Source organism: Parasteatoda tepidariorum, chromosome 6, assembly GCF_982258835.1.
Source record: "Parasteatoda tepidariorum strain Cologne lab strain chromosome 6, Ptep-v5.0, whole genome shotgun sequence".
NCBI classification, from domain to species: Eukaryota; Metazoa; Arthropoda; class Arachnida; order Araneae; family Theridiidae; genus Parasteatoda; species Parasteatoda tepidariorum.
The window spans coordinates 21564475-21591670 of NC_141760.1; the positions used below are offsets into that span (position 1 = coordinate 21564475).

General features: G+C 28.0%; 1 protein-coding gene across 1 annotated transcript; it reads right to left on the minus strand.

Annotated features, from left to right (window-relative positions):
• Nucleotides 1–1547: 1547 nt before the first annotated feature.
• MED1 (Mediator complex subunit 1) lies at nucleotides 1548–26887 on the minus strand. The gene is made up of 17 exons (XM_087165514.1): nucleotides 26627–26887; nucleotides 24426–24550; nucleotides 22788–22866; nucleotides 22638–22695; nucleotides 22329–22464; nucleotides 20022–20050; nucleotides 16244–16315; nucleotides 16050–16124; nucleotides 14980–15047; nucleotides 14797–14883; nucleotides 13616–13730; nucleotides 12301–12431; nucleotides 11116–11222; nucleotides 8689–8869; nucleotides 7921–8016; nucleotides 6607–6712; nucleotides 1548–5987 (listed from the first exon to the last, which is right to left on the minus strand). Exons 1-17 carry the CDS (start codon nucleotides 26682–26684, stop codon nucleotides 2306–2308), a joined length of 5205 nt encoding a protein of 1734 aa, XP_087021640.1. The 5' UTR covers nucleotides 26685–26887; the 3' UTR covers nucleotides 1548–2305.
• Between the last annotated feature and the right edge of the window lie 309 nt (nucleotides 26888–27196).

Here is a 27196-nt window from a genome sequence, read left to right on the forward strand (position 1 = left end):
TATTTCAAAAATATTAAACTATAAAATACAAGAAACAAAACAAAAATAATCTATTATAAAAAGTGTACTTTACAATAAGTTATAAAAATAGGGCAAAATTTAAACAATGTAATGTCATAAAGTATAAAATAAGATTTCACCAATATCAATTTAAAAATATTTAAGACCATGAAAAATTTAAATTATTTTATCACTTTCATAAGTTTTTATCAATTACATTGGCTTTCACAACATAGAATTGACAAAAATCCATTTCATACAAACAAACACAATAATAGTCAGTACTAAGGCTATCCAAAATATATTCTTTGGAAAAGATCGAACGAGACAAGTAATATATAACAATTCCTTATTAGCTTGCTTTTGAATGAACACTATGGATAAGGCACACATTTTATATATATTATTTGAAATTGTCTTTATACACAGAGATGATTACAAAGCTATTTCTTATAAAAAAGAAATAATAGCATAAGAAAAAATTTGGCTTTTTTATACTTGATATATATTTAACATAAATTTTATAACACAACAGTTTACTGACATATTGGAATTTCTTAAACATAAAAATTTAAGATAAAAAGATAATTAAATTTTACAAATAATTAAAATTAATTTCACTTGTGAGTGAATATATTTAACATATAAAAAAAAACATAAAATTATTCATTTGCAAGATAAATACACTATCATTAAAAATTAATCATGTCTAACACTTGTTAATCAAACACCTGCACTGGGAGAAGGTGCCTACGTAATTTGATTACCTTCCCCTGCTGTTTTCTGAAAAATGAAATTATAAATCCCAAGGAATAATGTGTATGCTTCCTAACTTTTTTTTCTGTATTTTGTCTATGGTTTTAGGTGTATTTGATGTTCTATATTGCGTAGGTGGAATCACAGATATGAATGGAAAAATAGACAGAACATTATTCCAGGTAAAATACTTAACAGTAAAATAACAAATCATTTTGATGGTCAGCACTTTCACATTTAAGTATTTTTTTAATTAATTTAAATATATAACTAAATTTAATGCATAATAAAAATAAAACAGTTACTACAATATACAAACACTATACATATGCATTCATTTCTTATCCATATAAACTTCAAATATAATATTTAAAATTAATGTCATTAATAAAATCTGCAAAATCAATTAAAAAAAATTGTATTTTGTTAAAAAAAAAAAACTAGGACATTATGTATCCCTTTCACTATAAACATTCAGAAGAATTTTATATAAAGAGATTACTTTGCTAAAGATAGTTATTCATTACATTTTACATAAAATAATTAATGGAATTCAATAATTTTCAAATTAATAAAAAAATACAAATAGCTAGGTAAAATATCTGAAGTATCATTACTCAGATCTCTATTTTGGTGATATTTGCAATTTTTTCTCTTTAAGGCATTTTTTAAGTTTTTGGAGTATTCTTATTTCCATTTTTATTATTCTAATGTCAAGTAATATTGGAAGTTTTCATGTATATTAAAATTTATTTACAAAAGAAAAAGTTCATAAGTCAATATATTTTCCCTTTTTTTGTTATTATTTTTGTATAGCATTTATTTCAAACTGAAATGAAAGTAAAATAAGCATTGCATAGCTACTCGCACATATATTTTGACATGAATAAAAGTAATTTTAGAGTGAATAATTGAGTTTTAATTTAATATTTTCACTTAAATATTAGGGCATTTATAGGAATTCTTTCAGGTCATCAACATCAGCTCCAATCATTACACACACTGATTATTACATTAACACAAGGCAGAAAGTAAATATCAGGAAGAATTACATTGATTATTGCTAACTAGAGTGAAAAATATTCCAAATAGATTTTAAACTCAATTACAACACCTAAACAGTGAAGTTTCTGACACAAATTTAGTAATAGCACTGATTAATTAATTTTAGAAATATTTTTTAATAATATGTCATATCAGTATTTTTTCCTTTTGTAAAAAATCAAATCAAATTTTTTTAATATGTAAAAAAAACAAACAAACAGTAGTATGAAAATTATGATAGTTAACTATCCATAACGAAATCACTTGGAACACCTAATAAAACCTTGCACACTTAAATAACAATATTTATTTAAATAAAATCTATTCATTAACTAACAAAACAACTAATGTGGTAATCATTTATACAATTTGGTGAGAATATATTAACGAACGTGATAGATAAATGCACTTAATACAGGCACCAGTAACCATAAGTTAAAATTTATGCACAGTTGTAAGGTCATAAATAAAATTTTATTTACAATATTTGTACATTCCTATAATTTTATTTTTCTAAAGGTCTCACTGCTTCATTCATAAGATCGTCATCAATTGCATATGAGAGGGGCCTTAATGAATGATTAGGAGTTAATACTTGTACAGGTGACTTAGTGAGAGATGGTTGATTAAGTAAAAATGTATTGGGTGATTTTTCAGGTTTTTCGTCCTCTAAAACACTTAAAATAATGCTATTATCTATACACGGACTGGACCATTTTTCATTACTCCCACAATCTATCACCAAACACTCTTCGGGACTGCTGTCGTCACCACCCCGTTCCATCGGTCGCTTCACTTGTTTCAGTGACTTCAACAGTGGAGCGGAAGACTTACCGTGATCTTCCGACGATGGAATCATATTCAAGTTCATCATGTTCTCGTACTTGTTGGACGAAGAAATTTCAACTTGAGAATTGAGTTTGCAGTCGATGTCATTCAAATTCAAACAATTGACATCTTCCATTTTTGTGGTAGAGCTCGGAGCACTCGAAGACTTGATGTCACTGCTGTTAGGAATCCATTGTACTTTGTCATCAATATCAGGCTTAATAATTTCCACTTTACAGTAATCTACAGGAGTGGGGAGAATCATTTGGGGTCCCTTTGAGGAGGCAATTTGCTCAGATAGTAATGAATCAGTTTTCGATTGGCTGGAAGGATGTCTGTACGGCCGATCACTTTCCATGTCGTCAATTAAAATCTCACGAGTTGGTGTGTGTCTTGGGGACTGGCGAGAACCTTCATCGACACGCTTGGGAGTGCTACCGCTCGACGATATCCGGCAAGTATCACTCGATGATTTACTAACAGGGGGTGGCATTAGATTTAAAGCAGAACTAGGAAACATTTCTTTATTCTCGTTTTGTGAAGGTTTTAAATCACCAAACGACTTTTTATCACTTTTGTCTTGTGTTTTTGACATTGAGCCACTAGTTTTACTTTGTGATGAAGACGATACATGTTTAGAAAGAGATTTATTTATTGTATTGCCCGAACTGCTGGTTCTGGGAGATAAGGCAGATGAAGGGGAAGATATCTTTTGTGAAGTTTGTTGATTCTGTTTGAGTGGATTACCACTACTCAAATTTGATATTTTAGAAGATGTCCCAAGATTTGTTTGAGCTGAAGAGTATATCTTTTTTGATGCAGGTGAAACATTTCCACATTTAGATGGGTTGCTACTAGAAGATTTTGAAACATTTGATAAACTACTGGAAGAAAGCACTGATGAACTTTTATTTGACTGTTTAGATTTACTAGATTTTGAGCTTCCATCACTTGCTCTGGTTTTCGTGACAGTTAACTTTATCCCTGAACTCTGTTTAACGGTAAATTGTTCTGAGCTAGAATATTTAGATTTTTCACTAACCTTGGAAATGAGGGAAGAATCTTTCGAGTTATCTTTCCTTTCGAGTTTCGACTCTTTTCTATCCACGAGAGCATCAGACCTCATAGCATCACATTTGGGATTTTCCAAGCCATCCACACTACTGAATTGAGCATTAACTTTCAATTTATCTATGACAGCACTTAAAGAGCATTTACGTGAACGAAGAGCAGATTTATTAGCTTTGGAATTGTTGGATCCAGATTTTCCAGAAGGCGATCCTGGATTTAAAATAGTTGCTTGCATAACTAAAGCATCATTTGATGGTACAGCGGATGAAACCTTTGAAATGATAGGAGAAATAGTTACAGCAGATGGCATCACGTTTTTAAGCTTGATGGTAGCAGATTTTGGTTTGCTCGGGGATGAACGGCCACTGGAATGAGAAGTTGAGCTAGAACTACTTTTGCCACTTGAGCTCTGTTTATGTTTACTTGGAATTTTAAGAGTAGGGTTACCCTTTTTAGAGTCTGGATCAGAGCTGGAAACTTTTAAAGGGAAATTAGTCCGAGGAGGAGATGGTTTTATTGACTTCTCAGATGAAATCTTCAAACTGCTATTTTTCGAGCTTGGACTATTGCTTAATGATTTCTTCGAGTATACAGGAGATTTTGATTGAAAATTAGAACTGGAGGACAAACTAGGTGCAGTTTTAACATTTAGAGTGATAGGACGAATAGGTTGAGTCTCAGCTGAAGAAACTATTGATGATGAATCAGATGTAGATGATGGTGGTGGCATTAAAGATGAATCTATATTTAAATGTAAAGGACGTACAGGTGACCTTCCAGAAGAACTCCCAGAGTTCTCTGCTCTCTTACGTTTACGCTCCTTTTTTGCATCACTTTTCTTTTTGTCCGAGCTCTCACTAGACTTCTTACTTTCTTTCAATTTCACTTTTGTCTCACTTTTTGAAACCTTATGACCATTTCCCGATTTGGCAATTTTTAAACTAGTTCCAAGAAAAACTAGCTGCGATGAATGAGAGGAACTGCTTTTTGCAGACAAAGACAAGTCTTCTGATTGACTGTTTTCTGTTTCACTGAAGGATTTTTGAGAAAGATCTCCTATGCTACTTTCATCACTACTGTTATCATGGCTTTTTCCCACTTCACCACTCTCTGTTATATCACTCTTTTCTTTGTATTTCTTCTTCTTAAACTGCTTGTCACTTGATTTTGAAGACACTACATTACTTTGACTGCTTTCCATGCTGTATGCGTTGTCATCATCCATGTCAATGTCACTAGAAATGGCTACAGCCCCACCATAACTAGTGTCACTAGGCCCTAAAAAAGGCTTCATTTCTAAGAGGTTGTCAGATCCAAAATATTGAGTTTTAACTTGGGAGAAATTCCGAACTATCTCAAGGTTGGTGGGTGTGCCCCCTTCACTAAGACGACTGGAGTCATTGACATTTAAAGATTCACGAGGTTGAAACTCTTCATGCATTAAGTAACTATCAGTACTTGCAGATCTTTGGGGAAAACCGGGAGATGCTCCGGGTTCAGTTTTTATAAAAGATTCTACTGAACCAATGCGATGAGTCAATTGCTGCTCAGCTGGGGTGGAAGGTAAGCTTGCAGGCAGACTACTACAGGCTTCATATGCCAGAGGACTATCACAAATCTCTCCATCTGGAGTTGATCTGTCTCTGACGTAATCATCTTCACTCAACTTTCGCTTAGGGCTTCTACCAGCAGAACTCCCCGGACTACGATTTTCACTTTTCTTTTTTCTCTTGCGACTTTTACCAGGAATGTTCGGGGAATTTTCACCTTGGCTTAAAAAAGGAAAAGATGCACTCGATGGGTTGGCAGCCGGCACATCACTTAACATGCTCATTAGCATTGTATTGGCTTGCCGTCGCTGTTGGTATGGGTTGGAACTTCCATTCACAGAGTTTTTTGATTTATCGCTGTTAAAATTATCAGCACTATTGGATTGCGCAGGATCAGTTTCCATTTTAAGAGGTGGATTGTCAGCATTTGATTGAGACAAACTTGGGTTTTCCGGTGCTTGATTTCCTGCGCCGTTTTTTGAAGCTTTTGTGGTACTAACATTATCGCTGGGTTTGTTACACATTCTAGATGCTAAATTAGAAAAATCTCCACCAGGAAATGATGACCCATTTGTCAAACTATTTCCATAATTAGGTAAGTGAGATAAGTATGGAACTGAACCGCTACCTCCAACAGTAGCTCCATATGCATCTCCTTGACTTGACGATCGCATCAATTGCTGTTGACCTTGAGCTTTTCGAATAACAGCTCTCATAGTTATAGGAATTGAAAGGCATCTGAAATTAAAAAAGACATGCTTTAATAATGAATGTAAGTATATTTTATGTAAAACTTAAAGAATTATTTTCAATTAAATCAGAAAGAAAATTAATCAGCTTGAATATTTTAGAAAATCATTGCAATAATCTCCCTTTTTCTCTGTTCACCTTTAGCTTAAGTAGAAGGAAACCAATAAGCTTCTTCTCTATGAATAAGGATGGGTAGAATAAATTTAAATTAATATAAGTATCTCTTGTAATATATAATTAAAAATTTGAAAACTGATACTTTAAGCAGAAATTTCTAAAAAAAAAAATAAAGTTAACATACAAGAATAACAATATGAAAGCAATTACCAAATAACTACTTCGTTTATCATTATATAAGTTTTTGTAATCTTAAGTACATTTTGAATATATTCTTCTACAAATGAACTTGCATAATTGAGTACAAGGAAAAAATTCATAATATATAGAAATATATAAATGAATGTTAGAAAAGTGTGATATGAAAAAGTTTTTATGTCCTTCGATATTAAATGTGTTGCTTCATTTAAAAGATAAATACTAGTTACATTCATTAAGTATAAAATAATTAGAAATAAATTATGCAGAAAAAATAAACATCCTCTAGTACCTTTGCATGACTTTGCTAGCATATTCATCTGTACACATTGTAGCATCACTGCTAAGAGTATATATTTTGCAGCTTACTTTATTCAAATCTTTAAGATCAATATCGACTGAAAATAGGATAAATTATCAATTAGCAACAAGTTAAATAATGAAATTTCATAAAATAAGAAAGTATAATGAATAAAATAAAATGCAGTTTGTTCTTAGAAAACATCATTATATAATTCTGAACAGTCTTTTTTTCATACGTTTTTAAATACTTATTTTTTTCATGCATAAAAAAAGATCAATGTAGATTAACTAAAAATAAATATCTTTTGCAAATTAAAAGAAAAGAATTGTGGTAATATAAATATTAAAAAAAAAAAAAGAAATCAGGTATGCTGAAACTTAATTTAATAGACAAGAAAAACTATATTTCCTCACTTTCGTAAAACAGTGCACTCCCGATTATCCGGGTTACTCACCGGGACAGGGAGCACGGAGAATCGAAAAACACGGATAATCCGAAAACTCTTTTAATTAGAGAAAAAAATCATTATAAGTACAAAAAATATAAAAATTACTGACATTTGCATGCTGTATAACATCAAACTAGGAATTTTCCTTTTAAAAAATTGGGTAATGCGTCTTCGTCATATGTTTTACGAACCGCAGTAATGTCACCGTAATCAAATCCTCCTATAATCTAATAAAATTTCCACAGAGCAGTAGAAATAGAAATTGTATCTCCCTCATTTACTACATCTTCTGCATCAGTTACTATCATCACTATTTGATTTAACAACATAACGATGTCTTCATCTGTCAAATACTGGAAGTCAGGCTCACTTGCATCACTTTGAAATCAATCTTCAAAATTTTCTTCGTCAAGAATTTCGAAACCTCAGATTTCTTTTGCTTGTTCGAGAATACTGTTATCATATTTTTCTTGAACATCTGAAGAAGATTGCTCATCAAGCAATATTATCTTTCTCCAAGATCGTGATAAAGTAGACGATTTTACCTTTGACCATGCTGCTGATATTCGATATACTTCAATCCACTAACGAATATTGCTTCATGAATAAAAATTTTTTTAATCTTTAAAATGTTTCTCTTTATATTTTTCATGTGACTCCGGAATGAGCATGAATAATCCTCAAACCGGATAATCTGCGCACGGATAATCGAGAGTGTACTGTAGTTCATAACTTTAAATAAACAACATATAAGGTTAGCCATAAGAAATTATTTCAAATATTAATAAAGATACATACTCCAGAATGGTATGAGGGTTAAAATAAAATAAAAGTGCTGCGATAAAGTGCTTTACCTGTGGCCAAAGATTCTTCTAAAGGGTGCTCAAATGATACAAGAATATGAGAGGTAGAATATGCCATTCCTTCAAACATGAATGGAGACTCAGCATCTAAGCAAATATATCACAAATAAATCTTGAAATATAAATATGAAATGAGCATAAACCTAAAAAACTTAAGCAAAAATATTTTTCTAAATCCTTTCAATTTTAGTCATTTAACTCAAATTGTTTCAAATTCAACAAATACTGTCCATCTCAAAAGTAGTCAATCAGAAAATGGAATCTCTGATAAGAAGTGTGAGCATCTACATTGAACACAGCAATGTGCTTGTAAGAGATGGCTCTAGCTTGATTAGGCGAGACATGATTCAACATCATTATTCACACTATGCCCAGTTTTAGCATAATTGAACTGGAATTGGACAAAATTTTTGTTTCCGCCTTAAACCTGGAGGTTGGCAGACTCATACATGGATAAAATTTGAAGTTTAAAGAATCTAAAATTTCTCAAGTTTGAGTGAGATGGAGAAAAGTAATTAAATATAACATTTTAAAAGAAAAGCGATAACTTAGCAATCTGTGTTAAGATTATTATCAGGTTTTTATTTTAGTCCTAAATAGCCAAAATATTTTTTCAACTAAGCTTATATGAACAAATTATTCTGCTTGACTTTAATATTAGATTTAAGAGGAAAAAAATTAGATTTAACAAAAAATCTAGTAAATTTTTGAATGAATCAGACACAAAATCAAAAGATGTATAAGAAAATTATAAAATACCTTTTTTACTTGATGGTCTAATACAACTACTGATCACAGTATTAAAAAGCATTTGCTGTCGCAAAAAAACTAATATTTGAGGCACGTGTGTGGGATGTGTGAAAGGAATGGATGAAACCATAACTCCTTGCAAATCGGAACTGGAATTCAAGAAATAACAGTGATGCTGATCTGGCAATGTCTGAAACACATAAAATATATGTACATATTAGCAAAAAAACATCACTTTAAGGTATTTTTTCATGATAAAAAATTCTAAAACTGAAAGACAATTAAAACTATTTTTTAGCAAAATATTTTCACAGTTAAACACATAAGGTCAATTTTATAGTAGTCATTTTGTAGTCTTCCTTTTTTTGTTTGTTTTTTGAAGGAAGATTTTTAAAAGTTGAAATTTGTACCATTTATTATAGTTTTAGTAATTGTATACTATCACAAGATTGCCTGCATAAAAACCATTTTTATAAACACACATATTTAAATCTTTGCAACTATGATTTAATGTAAAAGTACAAGGGCTCTAAAACCACTAAAATTTTTACATACCCTGCTGAGAATGTTATTCTACAAGATACATGCCCAATCATCTTTTTTTAAATGTTTACTTATGGAAGCATATGAATGAATGAATATATTATTAACATATATTAAAAAAAAAAACATAAATATTAAATAAGAATAAATTTTAAACATACTTTACTTATAAAATAGGTCAAATGCTAGTATATGTTACATGCTGAACACTATTTTGAAACAAAGATGTGTTGACGCTCGACACCCAACTTCTTGCAATTCAAAAATGCAAAATGACTAAAAAGCAATAACCCACTGAATCTTACCAAATCAACAAATACAGATTTTATCGTCCTTCTAAACATCACCAAATCCACCTTACAACACATACCAGGATTAAGCTTTAAAATATCAACTGCTTTGCCATCATTGGATTTTGTTAAAGATTTAAAGCAGATGTTAAAGAAAAGTTATAAAAACCATTTCATTCCTAGAGTTTGCTTTCACATTGTAATTTACATTATTTTTCATGTACTGTGTTAAACATTTGTTTAACATTACGACAAACTCTCTACAATTATATACCCATCAGACTTGATATAATAAACTATAAATAATTTAATAAACTATTTTATTTTTATCAACTCTTTAGAGTGTAGCATATTTTTAAAATTTTGATTAATTTTAGCAAAGGCTAATTTTGCTACTATGAATACTTTGATCTAAAAAAACTAATGATTGAAAAAAATTGGTATTCTAAATTGTTTTACCACATTTATTATAAATCGAAACTAATATTATTTAATGTTTGTTCATCAATATTAGTGAATGTATTACTTGTGCTTTTCAAAAGATAAAATATTAAACGTTAACTAGTAGTAGGGGCAGGCCCATAAGCAGAAAGTGCCTAAAACTGTGACGTATGTCGCAGAACAAATGAAGTCCTGCAGAACAATTTGTATCTTGAATAAAATTCTCTTTAGCTTTGACCACTTGCTGTTTCCCAGGAATGATGTTGCTTTAGAAGAGGAACACTTGACACCCTGCGCAAATTTCAGCACATTGATCAGTAATCTCCCTTTATTTTAATGTTCTGATCTTCATATCATAGGTATTTTATTAATAATTCATCGTCATTAACAAAATTTTGTACTTCAAAAGTGATTGAAAAAGTAACAAATCAAGAATGTTTGCCTTGCTTTAAAAAATAATGTAGTGTATTTATGTATGATCCTGCATTTTAATAAACTAAAATATAGTATTTTAATGCAAAGTTGACTTTTTTGGCTGTGAAATGCTTGCAGAACATTTGTATAAATTAATAAGTCCTGTTGCAGAACATTTGAAAATTTTCTGCTTATAGGGGGGGGGGGCAGGTCAGTACTATAACCATACTAGTATGTCATACATAGTATTACAGCAATTGGTATAAGCTTTTATTTAATAATTTTTATTCACTTGTACACTAATTAGAAATAATAGAGTACCTTTTGCTTGCTTTAGGTAATAAAACTATAATTAATATCCATTATATAATATTACTTAATTACAAGCTTTAAAAATTTCATTTAAATTTAGTAAATTAGGTAAAAAAATAGTTAAGAACTTACATATAAAACAAGTTAGATAGTAATCAGCTGAATTTTCAATTTCTAAGCTTAATTTCTGCCAAAAAAATAAATAAATCTTAAAGCGGGGACCACACTAATTAGATTCTACAATCATTCAGTCCAAAATGCTTATTTAAAACAGATAAAAATAGAAAACTGCCAAGGTCTTATCAGTTGAAAAGAGAATTTTAGTTTTCCTTCTAAACAATGCTGACTATTGAGGTACGACATTATGGCCTTATTTTATATGAAAATATTTGAATAAACCCTAAAATTTTTAAAAATAGAAAGAGAAACTACTTACAACCCATAAACCTTGATCTCCAGCAGATAGTTTACCACTCGAGGCATCATTAATGATGACAGATAATAAGGGTAGAGCATTCGATAAGTCACCACAGTCTGGGATTTCTAAACATAAAGAAAAAAATTCACATTTAAATTTGTTCATTAATTTATAATATCTTTCTTTTATAATAATATGGTAAACCATTGAAATATGATTAGATTTAAACTTGCCTGTTTCATTTGGTTAAACATTACAACAACATTAAAAAAAAAAGGTTTCTGCATTATTTTACAGTATATTAATTTTATGAACTAATTTGTATCAAATTACTAACTAAATGTGTTTGTTTTCAAAACCAGCTCACAGAAATTTTACAGGAAAAAACAATAAATATTGCTCCAACATTTAAATTTGAGTTCATGGCTTTAAAGTGAACAAAGACATATAGTTGTTACAAGAAAAATAACATGTAAAAAAGAATTTTAGTTTTCATTTAAATTGATAGAATGCTCAGCCTATGCTTGTTCCACTTTTCTATCTCAACAACTGCCTCGTTATTGATCCTTGTTTTCCCTAAAAAGCTGATATCTACTATAAAAACAAAGAATATTTTGTGATTAAAGTATACAATTAATATAATAATAAGTAAGTTTATTTTACTAAAGCAATTATAGAGCTTGGAGTAAAATTTTAAAATTGTAGGGCATCAATTTTACAAAAATTTAGAATATTTTTTAAGCAATCAATGATGATTTAGAGTTTTTATTCATTATTTAGATATCTTAAATTTCTATAAAATGGAATTTATTTTGATAGCACACACAATTTTTTAAAATAACCAAAAAAACATGGTAAAAAATAAATAGTTAAGAAAAGGTATCTTTTTTTCTAAAATCGATCGAAAAGAAGGAAAAAAAGGTTAAAGCTTACAAAATAAAACTAATTATTTCTTTAGTAGTAGACAGAGCTGGTTTTGTGAACAAGCATTTCCATGCAAGTTGGTAATTTTTCCCGTATGCACACCAATTTAAATACATAAATAAATTAAACGAAGCAAAATGTAACTAAAACATTTAAAAATTAAGTTTCAATTTCAAACAAACCAACGTTATTTAATAGGCATATTAAAAATGGCATAAACTTTTTTTCCTTCCAAATACAACATACTTCGACAAACATACAGTTTGAGAACATACTTACTAGCATTAGTAACACTTTGAATATCTTTGACCAAACTAGTAGCCATAGGAATTGGTTTGGGTAATTTCAATACAAAATGAGCAGGTAAAATTGTGCTGTTTAAGTTACTCAAGGCAGCAAATTGTGGTTGACTAAATAAGAAAAACATGATAAATCAGACAAACTTAAAGATTGATAAAACCAATATAATACAAAAATAACATTTCTGCATTAATTTGAAATGCACAAAAAAAAAAAAAAAAAAATGTAAATACAAATAGAAAATAAAAAATGTAAACAATTTTGAATAAGTTTCTTTATAAGGATAGTTTCTTTTTTTATTCCTATTCACTAAAACTTGCAAAGAGTTTCAATTTTGGTAGATTTTTAAAGGGAAAAAATGATACATCAGTGCATAAATAACATCTAGATTCATAAAAGTGCAAGGCTTTGGATATATGAATTGAGCCTCACCCACAACACAAAATTGCACGCCTTTAATTCTCGATTTAAACCAATATATATTTCAATACTATATGACATAAAATTTAGATTACACACATGCAATAGAGTATACCTCAAACACTCTTTTTCTCAACTCAAATTTTAAAAAAATTTTGTCCTATAATTACTTAAACATTTTAAGCATTTAGGTCTCATGTAATGACTCCAAAACTTTTTCTTTTCCTTTTTGAGTCTAAAATGCAATTTAAAAACTTTTTTTAAAAAGTCCTATATAAAAATTAATATGAAAGAAATATTAGTTTTTAAGTTCAGAAACATAACATTGAGGCTTCTCAGAAGCTACAAATACACAGATTCAATTTCAACCCATCTTTAGATTAGATTATTATGGAGATACTGGAAAAATAAAATGTTATATTTCATACACATTTGTTTTTGCTGCTTCTTCAGATTCAAAATGTTATGCTAACTAAATTAAAATGTTTTATATTCATGCTCTAAAAGCAAATTAAAACTAATGCCTTTGACCCCCCCCCCTCAAAAAAGAAAGAAAATCACTTTAATGTTTTGGGAAAATATACAACCACAATGCCAACTTCTAAAAATCCCTAATCAGAAACCGTATTGGAACATGCATAAATTTAAAAAGTACTGAGAACTTTTCTAACAATGGAAAGATACAGAAACATTTGACATTACATTACAAATATTAACCTAAACTGAATGATAAACGTAATAAGGTTGAAACTGATGTAATAAGTGTAATAAGATTAAGGATGTGAAGATTTTAATCATGCGTAAGGATGTAAAGTTTTAGATTATCAGTAAGAAGGAGGAAAAATTTGTAACAGTTTCAAGAATATAATTATACCTTCTGCCATCAGCAGTCTTAGTGACAGTAATCAGGGATGTAGTTTGGAGCTTATGAGCAGTAGAGCTTTCAATGCACACAGTAACAGACTGCCCTAGACCTTTCTCTATCACAGCTAGATAAAACAAAAATTATAACAATTATTATCCACTTATCAGGTATGCCAAGAACAGGGTAATTTAGGGTGAGATTTTAAATTATACATTTTGATATAAAATTTAAATATGCCACACCAGTTTTGGACAAAAAGCAAGGTTTGTGCAGCAACATAAATGTTCAGTAACATGTTTTCCAAATTACAACTATAATAAGAATTTCAAATAAAAAGAATTACTATATAAAGAGAAATAGAAATAAAAAAATATTTTATTTAATAAAGTACACTCAGTAATTTGATTTTAGTTACATAATTTTTATTTTACTTATTTCAAAATGTAGAATCAATTATAAATTAGAATCAATTCTTACAGAGAGCCACCCAGATTGAATATTCTATAATACTGGATATTGAAATTGTAATTAAAGCATTTCACTAATTTTAAAAACAGTTAAACATCTTTACATTTGAATGACCCTTTAGTTCCCCCTTTAAAAAATTCTGCAATTCTTTAGTTTTTAATATGACTAAAATTATTGTAAATAAATTGTACAAAGAAACAACTAATCTCCATCAGATATGATTTGATTACAGATTCCAAAATTAATAATTAAGTATATGAACCCTTATAAAGTTTTATGATAGGAAAATATAACTACTCATTATATATATATATAAATAATAAGTCAACTACATTTGTGAGCTAGTAAAGAATGAGCATTGTAGGCAAAAATATAGAATGATAAGGAAAACACTGAAATGCATTGACTTTATGCATTTACAAGTGTCATTACTATCCCCATCTCCAAATAACAAATTTAGCAGAAAATACAAAAAACAAATTTCTTCACATGCTACAAATAATAATCAGTGTCAATATAAACATCAATATAAATCATCCCAGTATTGGATTTCGAGCTCTTTGATTTCTTAAAAATGTGTACTTTTTAGACCTAATAATTTTTTAAACCTTACAAAAGAATGTTTAGAAAATGTTGGAGTAAGGTTCAAAATTAATAAAGATTTGCAGTGTAACAACCTACATGGATTTGTTTAGATAATTTCATTTATAAAATTTTCTTACTTTCAATTGTCAAAGGAATGGAGGCTTTTGTTTCAACATCTAAGAGGTCATATGGGGAAATAAAGTAAGTCAGCTTCAGAGAATAGCCTATAAATAATAAACATAACAGCATTATATAATAAATAAATAAGAGTTAAAATAATACAGTTTGCTTTATTGACTATAGATAAAGTCACATCTCACCTCCTCGTCTGTTCTGTAAAATTCCCACAGCAGAATTGTGTACTAAATTTCTAGGTTCAGTACTTGAGCTATACAAACAAAAATAATTATGATTTTTCTAAAATTTAACTAGTTTGAAGTTAAGATTAATTGTATAATGATTCTACAATGTAAGAACAATTAGAAGTAATATTTTTATTAACATTATATAAATATATACTAGCTGCTTGCAAAAATTAATTGCTTTGTAACTCTATGTTTGTTCTGGCTGTCTTCGTTAGCATTGTTCCTAAATCCTAAGCATTTCACATTGTTAGGTGCAAATCAGAGAGTAGTAATTTGTTGGAATATATTACTTAGCGTAATTGTTAATTAATCTAATTACACCAATCGTCACAAAATATTGAAATGAAGCTACTTTAGTTTTTGGCTTTTTCTCATAAAAACACAGTTAAAATTTGAGACTTCTATTTGGTAAAAAGGTGTTACTTAGCATTACTGTCAATTTAGGGTTTACCCTGATAATTACAAATATTAGAATGAAAATTTTGAATTTGTCTTTTAATCCGATAAAATATGAATGAACCAAATTTGAGACATCTATCTTGGCAAAAACATTTTAATTACCATAACTGTGAAATAGACTAATTATCACATGGTGTAGATAATTACAAAATTTGAAATGAATATTTTTTCTTTTGTTCCAAACTTTAGTTTTCTAACTTCATAAAAAGTATGAGAATTAAGGATGAGTGAGTGATGGCATTGCCGTTTATATTTACAGAGTTTTTTTGTGAACGTGAATAAAATTAATTCTATGAGTTGACATTTGGTACTAAGCTGATTTAAGCATAGATCTATTTTTTTAATTTTTTTTTTTACCAATATATTATTTAACGTCATAATTTACAAGTGAGACAACACAATGGAATCATCCAATAATTTTTTGACTAATTATATCATCATTTGAAAGGAAAATTTACAAATCTATTTTATAAATAAAACACATTGAGTCATTTTCATGAAATAAGAAGACAAGCAAGATAGTATTCAGATTATTGAAAATATCACAAATAAGGAGCTATTTTTACCTTTTCAACTGAGCTAATTTGCCAAGATCAGTTTCTAATGCTTGTAGAGCAAGAAATGCTTGTGATTTCTGCATTCTAAAAATATAAACACAAATAACTACACCTCATAACAAGAAGTTTGATATTTTGATTTTTAAAGTTTAAGGGAGAAAATAAATTTTACATAACTAACAGCAATTTAGAATGGCACTTACTTTTCTGCATTTAGCTGATAAATAGATGCTAAACCTTCCATATGCTTAGTGAATTCTGAGAAGTTGCCAGCTCTGGAAAAATAAATTACGTAAAAATAACTTAAACACAAAAACTAAAATAAGCTCCAAATTATTTACGTCTTTCAAAAGTTGTTTAACAGGTAAAAGCATTATTAAAATAAAACATTCAAAAATTTTTCATAAATTATTGCTAATTTTAATCTGGCTTGATATTGTAGGGACATAATGTTATAACACAAAGTAAAAATTCTTTAGGGATAAAGCTATAAGCCTAACAGTGCTGTCCAAAACTATGTTTCGCATAAAATTATAATTTATCTGAAACAGTGCCAGCTGACGTTTCGTACTGTTAGGAAAAAAAGATTAAATACAATTATTTTATTATTAAAGTCTCAATTATTAAATGTTCATTTGTATTTAAAATATGATCCAATTAAAATTGAAACAACTGTTCTTGAGTTAATCAAACAAACTAATTACAAATTCTCCATACAGAGAATAGTTAATTTAAAAAAATAATAAAGTTTAAAAATATAATTTTCATGCAATTCTATAAAATAAAAATTCAACATCTGAATAAGAAATATTCTTAAGTTGGCAGTTAACACAATATCCAATTCTTTTTTAAGAAATAAAACAAATGTTCACTTAGCATAAAATTGAAAAAAAAAAAAAAAAAAAAAAAAAAAAAAAAAAAAACAAGAATAAGTTTGAAAAAATAATTAAGACAAAAATTTGAGTTCATTTTAAAATTTCACTTTAATTATATCACTATATTATGTAATACTTTCTTTACTTAACTTTTTTTTAAAAATTTCATAGAGATGGGTAAACAGACCAGTAAAAAAATGTCTATGAACTAATAATAATTTTTATTTATTTCAGGCTACTGAAAAAATTTTAGTGCACGAAAGAAACTTTCAGCAATCTGGTTATCCTCTAACAAAACTTGGCTTTACTTTCAAAATATAGTAAAAACCTAGGCCAGGATAATATGCAGGGATGAGAGTAGACAGAAAGTAAAAAAGAGGAAATCCAAGAATATGAATATATATCAGTGTTTTCACTACAGCGCGAGAACGCGAGAATCTCGCATATTTTTTTCTTTTCTCGCATTAAAAAATGATTAACGCGAGAAGTTCTCGCACTCTATTAATGAATTTCAAAATGAGCGAATCTCGCGAATTTTGCAAAAAATTTCGTCTTCCGCTATTTTAAATGAAATCCGTTTCACTTTTCTTCCTTGATCTTTCCTTATTTTCAACATCTGTCCTTGTTATCAAGCTTTCCTATTTACCAGTATTGTTCAGAACCAGTGCGAACAGCAGAACACAATGCCCCCCCCCCCCCCGAAACCCTTTCAGAACACATTTCTCTGCAACCACGTGTTAACCGTAGGTAAGGTTTCTTCATGTAAGATGTTTAAATTTTTTGTGCTTGAAAGTAAGATGGACAAATACCTTGTTAAGGCAACATTTTCTAGTCCGTAATGGACAAATCAAAATGAAACAAATGTCGGTAGGAACGGTCAAAAGAAGCAAATAGGGATATTCAACGGATACGGATCAAATACTAGCATGAAGTATGAACATGAAAATAACTTCACTATTCTATAACAGAAATAATTGAAAAGCCTATGCTGGCAGGTGAAGAGGATAGGAAAGTGTGTGCACAATGCTACAAATTTTCTTAGTGGTTCCGAATAGTTCAGCATCTGTTGCACCCAAAACCGAATTAAGACAAAATATACTAATAGATTGACTGATAAGCATTTGAGCAACCTAATGAGAAAAGCTGATGAAAAAGTAGATATAGAACATTTTCCATTTGATAATGCAGCAAAAATAGTCAATGCTTTAAAAATCAGAAGTTGTTAAAAATGAAATATTTCTTTTCCAAGTCTATTCGTGTTTTTTTAATTTTTAGAAATCTCACCTAACTTTTTGAAATCTCACCCAGTTTTTGTGGAAGGGTTAGCAGCTAGGACGTAGTTTGAATTTTCTGTTTTTCTTTGAAAATCGTAAATAAATATCAGGGGTCTATCCAGACATTTTGTGAAAGGTCCGTTTTTGTAAAATTGTGAAAAAATTACTCATAATTTGTGAATATAAAATAAACGTTAAATCACATTCTTTCAACCAGGGTCCGCTTTTGTGAATTTGTGCAAATAGGGCTCGTTATTGAAAAAAAATTTTTTTTTTTCAAGGAGTTTTTAAATTGTAAAGACATACAAGATTATGCTCAACACTTTAAAATTATATTTTAAAAAAATCAAATTTTAAAAAATAAGCAGCAATTGCAGCTACTAAATTAGCGATGCAACATACAAATATTTGGTATTTAGCCTAATACTGCTGAACTCAGAATATTCATTTCGGACGAATAAAGGAAGAAGCGTCTGCGGAAGACAAAATTTAGTTCGTTTGCATCTGTCTTTCTCCCCACCCCCTTCCTGGGAAGGGTTTATTCGATTAATAAAACAAAAATGAAGATAAACAAATTTGTGAAGGGTCCGATTAAAAGATAAATTATTTTGTGAAGGGTCCGTTTTTAAGTTAAAATATTTTGAGAAGGGTCCGTTTTTAAGTTAAAATCTTTTGTGAAGGGTCCGTTTTTATGAAAAGATGTTTTGTGAAGGGTCCGTTAACGGACCCAAATTTCTTCTAAACAGACCCCTGAATATAATTATTTGACTTCAACGACTGAATTTTTTTAAAAAAAAAAAAAAAAAAACGGAATATTTATAAATAAATAAAATAAAAATTTTTAAAAAAACGAAACTTTTAGAGAATTTGAGTTTTTGATAAAAAGGCTGAAATTCAAGAGACAAAAGCGAAAAAAATCTCATCCCTGTACAAAGGTCAACCAGTTTTATCCCAAGGAAATGATTTTTAGAGAAACTTCAGAGGGAGGAATGAAAACTTCAATAATTTCGCTCCGCTGAAAATTAAATTCCTCATAAAATATTTTAACTTGTGCAAAAAAAAATTTTAGCGGAAATTAGCGGGAAAAATGGAAAAATCTGAGAAAAAGCGGAAATCCGCGAATCCGCGGAAGAATCTCATCCCTGAATATGAGAAAACCACAGAAATAAAGAAAGGTGGAAAATTTTGTGAGTGGACGAAGAATTTCATGTCTTTAAGATAAAAATTGAATTTTATTCAATAAAAAATACTTCAATTTTTACTTTAATATTAAATTAAATTAGTAAAATTTTAAACATAATAAAATTTTTGAAAAGACTAGCCATTTTAGTAAAGTTTTGTACATTAAACTTATACCCCATCGAAAATTAGCTTTTGACAAAATAAATTAAACTAACAAATAGGTACATATTATAAATTAAGAAAAACAGAAAAAGAAATGGTTAGTTTAGTTATAATTTAATCAAGAAGCAGAGCAATTTTTCAATAAACTTCAAAAATATTTCTTTTGAGACATATAATTTGCTTTAAAACTTTACCTACAAGCATTTAATTTGATGTAAAGTTTAACATAGCAATAACTATAATAGAAATAAAAGTTGAAGACAGATTTCGGTGAAGAAAAATTTGAAAGCAAGTTTCAATGTTTTTAATACAATTATTTTTGTCAATAACTATTTAATGTTTAATAATTTCAAAACATTAATTTTGATAAACATTATAAATCATTTGTGCGTTCCTTGAAGACAAGGATAATTATGCATCCATCTCTGTATTCAGAGATGGCTACTAAAAAAACTTTCAAAAAACGAACAAACAAAAAAAAAACTTACTTCAGGACTTTGACAAGTTCGGGACAAGTCTGAAAGTAGAAAAAACCAAAACAAATATTTTATGTTACGTAACTTAAAATACATAATCACATTAACATTCAAAATCAGAGTAATCTTAAACAAAGTAATCACTTAAAAACAAAGTTTACATTTACTACAGATACTTGGATAAAAAAAACTTTTTAAAAACATTTAAAAGTTTATTTTCAAAAGTAAAGTAAAAGTTCATTTCCTGACCATAGTTAAGTTAAAGTTGTTTATAACTTCATTATTTCAGAAATACATTTAAAATAATATTCAAAAGAAAAGTTATTAGATTCTGAGCAAGTATGGAAAAAAAGTTTATTTCATACTCTTTGAACTCTATCTTTTCGAACAAGAAAATAAATTGCTTAGATTATTTTTTACCTACACAAAAACTTCCAAGGTAGTGAAAATCAATAATTCATAAACAAACATTCAAGCTTTCTGCAACATACGTCTCTAATACTAATATCTTTCTGCAAGATATTTAAAAATAACAAATATACATGTTACTAATTTAAATTAATAGAAGAGTTAACTTCAAAAAAGTTTAATAAAAAATAAAAATTGGATCAAATAATTTTTTTAAAAATTGAATATGTGATTTTTTTATTCTAATTTTATGGGCGATATTCTCACATTTTGTAGCAAGATAATACACTAATTATTTTCCTTTTTAGATAACAGACTTATTATTTCCTTTTTTACATTTTATAATTCATTATCACATTAAAAAAGTATAATAGTAAAATCAGTAACAATAACTGCTGAAGAAAAAGATAGACGACGAAATAATGCGAATCAGACTCTTCAAAAAGGGGTTACTAAATGCACCAAGCACTTAAAAATCAAGTAAACACTTACATAAAAACAAAGTAAAAATCACAATAAGCACAAACAAGCCAGCTTATAAAACAAACAACTATTTAGTTAGTAACAGTAGTATCTTTTCTCCAGTAATGTCAAAGCAAAGATTCATTATTATGTTGAATCAACCTCTTCAATTTAAACAAAATACAAAACTTACACGCCTTCAGAAGCTTAATTTTTTTGTTACGCATGGAAATATTATCGACAAATTAATAACTGAGCAACTACTACTTTATAAATTTTTGGTCATCCATAATGTTTGTTACATATTACATTTGCAGTCATATGTTTCTATTTTTCATTATGAAAATACAAAAAAAAATTTTTTCTTCAACAATGTTCAATACATTCTATACATCTTTAGCTATACTATTCTAAAAATAAATAAATAAATAAATTTAATTTTTTTTTTTTAATGATTCATAAATTTTTGTAACCAATGGAGACATGAAGTTGAGCACAGTTAATATATTCCTTTTAATAACTAGTTAAACTTTGTAAACATTCTGAAAAAGCTAATATTTGTTAATTGTAAATCAGGGTTGCCACTCAAATCTGTAAAAAAAATTCCCTGTGTTTTCCCTGTACATGTTATATGCAATATATTAAGAGGAAACAACAATTACTGTGCCCTTGTGTGAGATATATTTGGCTAACTAAATTTATTAGTTTCAATTGCTGGAAAAACAGCTGAACATACTCAAATAATGCTATGGTAAGTGAAATATTTTAGTATATCTGAAATATCATGGTTAGATATCCCATAGATTACGCTTTGAGTGGTCACCATTTTTTAAAAGGCCAAAATAAAAAAACAAAATTCCCTGTATTTTCCCAGTTTGTAAAGAAAAAATCAAAATTCCTTGCACTTTCCCTGTTATTTTAGGTGACTTTTAAATTCCCTGTATTTTCTAGGTTTTCCCTGTGGAAACCCTGTAAATGGTTTAATGCACTTTATAATGGTACATATTCTAGGCATTTGTTGCAATTGTGCAATTGTGTGTTGTAGGCATTTGTTGCAAAAATGAAAGTACATAAAGTTCCAAAATAATTTGACAGCTTATTTTTCGCAAGAGTTTCCAGCTGCACATAGTAATTTCTTTTATAGAAAACTATTTTCTTAAAAATTTACTAAATTCTGTAAGAAATCACATGTCGGATATTTAAAGTTCATATGAAGTTACTAAAAGAAAAATAGCATTGAATGAACATTTTTTAAGCCACCTTTATCAATCAAAAAACAGAAAATACAAAACTAACATATTAATCAATAAAAGAGATAGTTCTTACTCAAAATATTATTTAAAAATAGCTACTATATCAAGAAAAAGTTAAGCATCTTACTGAATTTAAATACTTTTTCTTTGAACACTATATCATTATTAAATGAATGAAAAAAATAAGGGATATTACTGTTGATGCTTGGTCAGCTTGATGATTAATCTTTACATCTTTCACAGCACCACTATTTTCCAAAAGTATCTCAACGTAGAACATGTCATTAAAAAGGTATAACTCAGGAGTTGGATAGCGGTTAGAAAATTTTACCCTGAAAAATATATTAAAGTCACAGACTATGACCATAGAAATATAAGACATAGACTAAACAGTAAGAAAACTATGATTAATAGATAAACTAAAGCTTTAATCATTAAGAACCTTATAATGTAACAATACTTTTACAATTAAATAATTTAAGTAATTAGAACATGTGCTACTCACCCTTGAACTTGTCTACTAATGCTTTCTAATCTTTCAATCATACTTCGCAGAGAGGTAACTATTAAAAGAAAGATTTAAATCATATATTAAATTGGAGAATGTTTTGAAAATATAAAAATATTTAATACTAAAATTGGTCATAATTATTACCTTTAATGGATTTTTGTAAAGTGTCCAATACTTTTTGCAACTGAGAACGGTCACTAGCATTCATCAAATGGCGTTTTTCCTTTGAATGAAAAAGACAGCAATTAGGTTGTTTGTATTTTTCTGATTTTAATTATTTATTATTGATATTTTGTAATTTTGAGAGAGAATTATTTTTTCCTTTTGGCATAGACAAGCTTATTCATTTGTTCTTTAATTAAAACTGAAAAATTGATTCCATACCTTTAATGAAATAGAGCAAAATAAAAAGAAACTTATAGAATATAAATTAAAAATTTTATTTTGCACTGTAATATTAATTTGAAAAGCATCACGGAACAAGCAACTCAATCACTATAGATAGACACTGCTAGAAATAAGCATTTTTTCAAACCTTTAAAAATACAAAAGAATATACATTTATTGAAATTGTTATTAAAATAGGGAATAATTAAAAGCACAAAAGCTTTAATGTTTATAAGATAGCTTTTTGAGATTGATTTGACTGCTAATTTGTCTTTTTTTGTGATATTAAATAAAAATAAAAAATTTCATAAGGCAACAAACAAACTGTAAAAAAATGTCGAAGGTGTAATGAAATGTTTCCAAATTAATTGATAAGACTAGTTTGAACTAAAGATATATTAAAAATTTTGCAGATTTTTATATTAAACCTCACTAAAAATATGTAATATAAATTCTACTAGCTGTTTACCTTGAAATTTTCACTTTGAAGATGACAAGCTTAGTTTTAAATTCAAAGTTTAAAATTCTTTTTCTATATTTTACTTAGAACTATTAAAAAGTAAAATATTTTCTTAAGTAAAATTTAAAAGAAAAAGACATATTAAAGCTAGGTCTGAAATTAGAATTATATAAAAAAATTATTTATAAGGTAATTTAAATATATGTAAAAGCTTTTTTCTTTTTTTTGCCTCTTTTTAGAAATTTATACATATATTTACAATCATAATTTATTATAACAAACTGTTTACTCACTTTTATAAAGTTATAATTATAAGAACTTTACAAATTAAGGCAGTCATACATTAGATAACCTCTAGGAAAAATATCTTTGAAATACTTCAGTAGTATTAAAGCTCAAATTCACTCTCAGTTTGACTTAAATTTGTATAGAAAAATTGTATATTACTGATGTCTTCACAAAATGTAAGTATATACATAATATAACAGAATGTATTAAATTATTATAAAAAAAATAATAAAATATCATAAATATAGCTGATATTGTTCTAGGAAATTGAAGCGCAAAATCAGTTGGTTTATAAAGGTCTTAACAGACTCATAGAGGAATACAGTAATAAAACATATAAAAGATAAAATTTTAGATATATACTCATATGTTTCAACAATTCTAATTAGTCAGTATAAAATATGGCACTTCTTTAATTTAATAATTAATTATGATATACCTTTTATCAAAGACATCAAAAATATTCAATAGTTGGGGAAAAATAACTTGTTTCTAAAAATTTATATTTCTTTTAATTAAACAAACTCTAAAAATAAAATATAAAGTGCTATTAGTAAATAATTTAGTTTCATAAGTTCTAAATTTACACAAATGAAAGGTATGGTTAAATATTAGGGAACAAATATTTAAAAAAAAACATGTTATACCGTTACTGCAACTCTCAAAGACTTTGACATCTCCATCCATGATCGATACTGACCAGCTTTAGATTTCAGTTTTTCCATTAAAGTTTCCAATGAACTTTCTTTTACTGGCTCAGGACAAGGTGCCTCTGTAATGATCAAGAAACTTTAGGATAAAGAAACATATATAATGTTTTACGTGTGAAATCTCATATAAATATAAAAATAAGATGTAATTTTTAGAGTATTGTTAATTTTGCCACAAAACAAAGAGCTTTCAGATAACAAAAATGAAATAAATGAACGTAATAATTCTAAAATTTATGATTAGCCATTATGATCTGCCATCATTTAATTATCTCCTCTAATTATACTCAAACATGTTATATTGATAGTAATAACACTATAGAAAAATAACTTATCAACATAACGCTTTATAATAACCCATAGTGCAATGCATAGCAAAAATTTCAAATTGTTAACCCCATTATTTACATTTATAAAACAGACGTGGTAAATAGTAATTTTAAAACTCTCTTATAAGATCCCATTAAATACTAACACATTAATTACATTACATTAATAAAATACTTTTACTACAAGTTTAAATAAAAAAATTTTACATAATAAATAAAAGAAACATTGTGTTTTATTAGTTTATACCAGGGTTGGCAAGTTTTTGACACATGACGGTTTTTACCGTCATGTCAAAAACCTCTCTGTCAAAAACCCATAGTTTTGATAAAACTGTATTTTAATTTGAGTTTAACTGCTGATGATTTAAAATTATTTCATTTTTGCGCAATAAAATTAGAAAAAAAGCTGTTAAAAGATATTTAAGAACAGATTTTTGCATTTTCCCAACATGATTATATCAAATCATACTACTTGAAGTAAAATATTAGGATACTAAACAAAATTTTCAACATTTCCAAGCATCATTTTGTTTGGCATATTACATTAGTGAAGAATGTCAAGTCATTCCTGACTTAGAGTTTGTTAGTAGTTACAAGTTTTGAAAGTTTTGTTTAGCTTATTTCTAATATTTAAGAAATGCCAAATTTTAAATTCTTCTTTTTAGTTTTTGAATTTATTAATAGTTCCAAGTTTTTTTGTTTGTTTGTTTATTTCTAACAATTAAGAAGTGCAAAATTTTGAATCCTTTGCAAATCAAACTATAATGATAAAAGTTAAGTGTCACTATTTTTAATAAGTATATTACAATATTTCTGCATGAATGTATATCCTTCTATAAGAATACATGTATATAGTTGCAAAATCAATAGCAATTGTTTACAACATTCATTTATAAAGGCAATTAAGTGCAAATAATATATTGTCCGCTATATGCCATAAATTAAAGAAAACAGTAGGTTTTTGACAGTTTTTACCGGTAAAAACACGGTTTTTACCACTGTCATGTCAAAAACCTGTTTTTGACGGCAAAAACCCAACCCTGGTTTATACAAAAGAGATTTAAAGATATAATTAAAGGATTTCAGAGTGTTATTTTCTTTCCTATATCCTGGCAATTCTCATGGATGAGGAATTAGAATACAAATTTATTTAGATCTAATAAATCTAATACATGTAAAAAAATCAACCCTACAGGAAATATTAAACTATATTTAATGGATAATAACATTTATACCAATATGAATATGACAATATCACATGGGATAAATAAAGGCTAATAAGAATAATAAACAAATTACAACAGCCATATGAGTAGGATATGACTGAAAAATATTTAGCTGAAAGTTGATTTATGCTAATATAGACATGGGACTTAAATAAATTAGTATAAAATGCTGTTCATATTACAACTATAAGAATAAAATGTACAATTTTTAACGGAGTTATTCGGAAGTTTATCTCATATATACAAATTAATATCCTTAATAATAATCAGGATGAAAGAAAAAAATACACTTACCTATTAATGACACAAAAATTAGTTTAACTAAACCAATTTGAAAATCAATCGAGTTTATCAGAAGAGTTAGCCGTCTTTAGAATTAACTTTAGTATTGTGTAATGGTTTCTTGAGTAAAAATTAAATGTAAACACAGAAATTAATTTAACGTTTTAATCTATTATTTCAACAAATAGCGTGAAATAAATAAATCGTACAAAAATCTGTTTAATTAAATATGAATTTATGGCATAAAACATAACATTATTAATATAATTAAATTTATAAATATAAAATGATCGCAACATACCAACTACTGGGACGATTACTTCAGGACTTACAGCTTCTTGTGCAGCCATGGTAAACATCAAGAGTAGAAATAACTATAAATAAAAGCAATCAAACATTCCTTATCCTCACGTTAGCGGACTTTAAATAGATACAGGATAAATATTAATAAAGAAGAGAAGTCATGTTAGTTGCTTTTCCTATCGCAGACATTAGCCAGCGCCAGAGATCCACACACAAACTACAGTGGACATTTTAAGAAATTGCTACATTGTTGCCAATCTTTGTCAGTTAAATAATGGGTTTGTAAATATGTTTGTATCTGTGATTTTTTAACATATTTATTTATAATAACTGTTACTTTAATACTTGTTACTTTACATTTAAATCAACCAACCAACAAAATCTTGTAACTTGCGGTGACACAAAATTGTAATAAAAGGATAATACAAAATAATAATAATACAAACAGTGACGGAAACTCTCTCAGAGATGCCACGACATTTGAAAATTAGGTACATTTAGGCGAAAAGGATTTATATACATTCGATCAAGTGTCCACAGAACTAGTGAAATGTAATGAAATTCACTA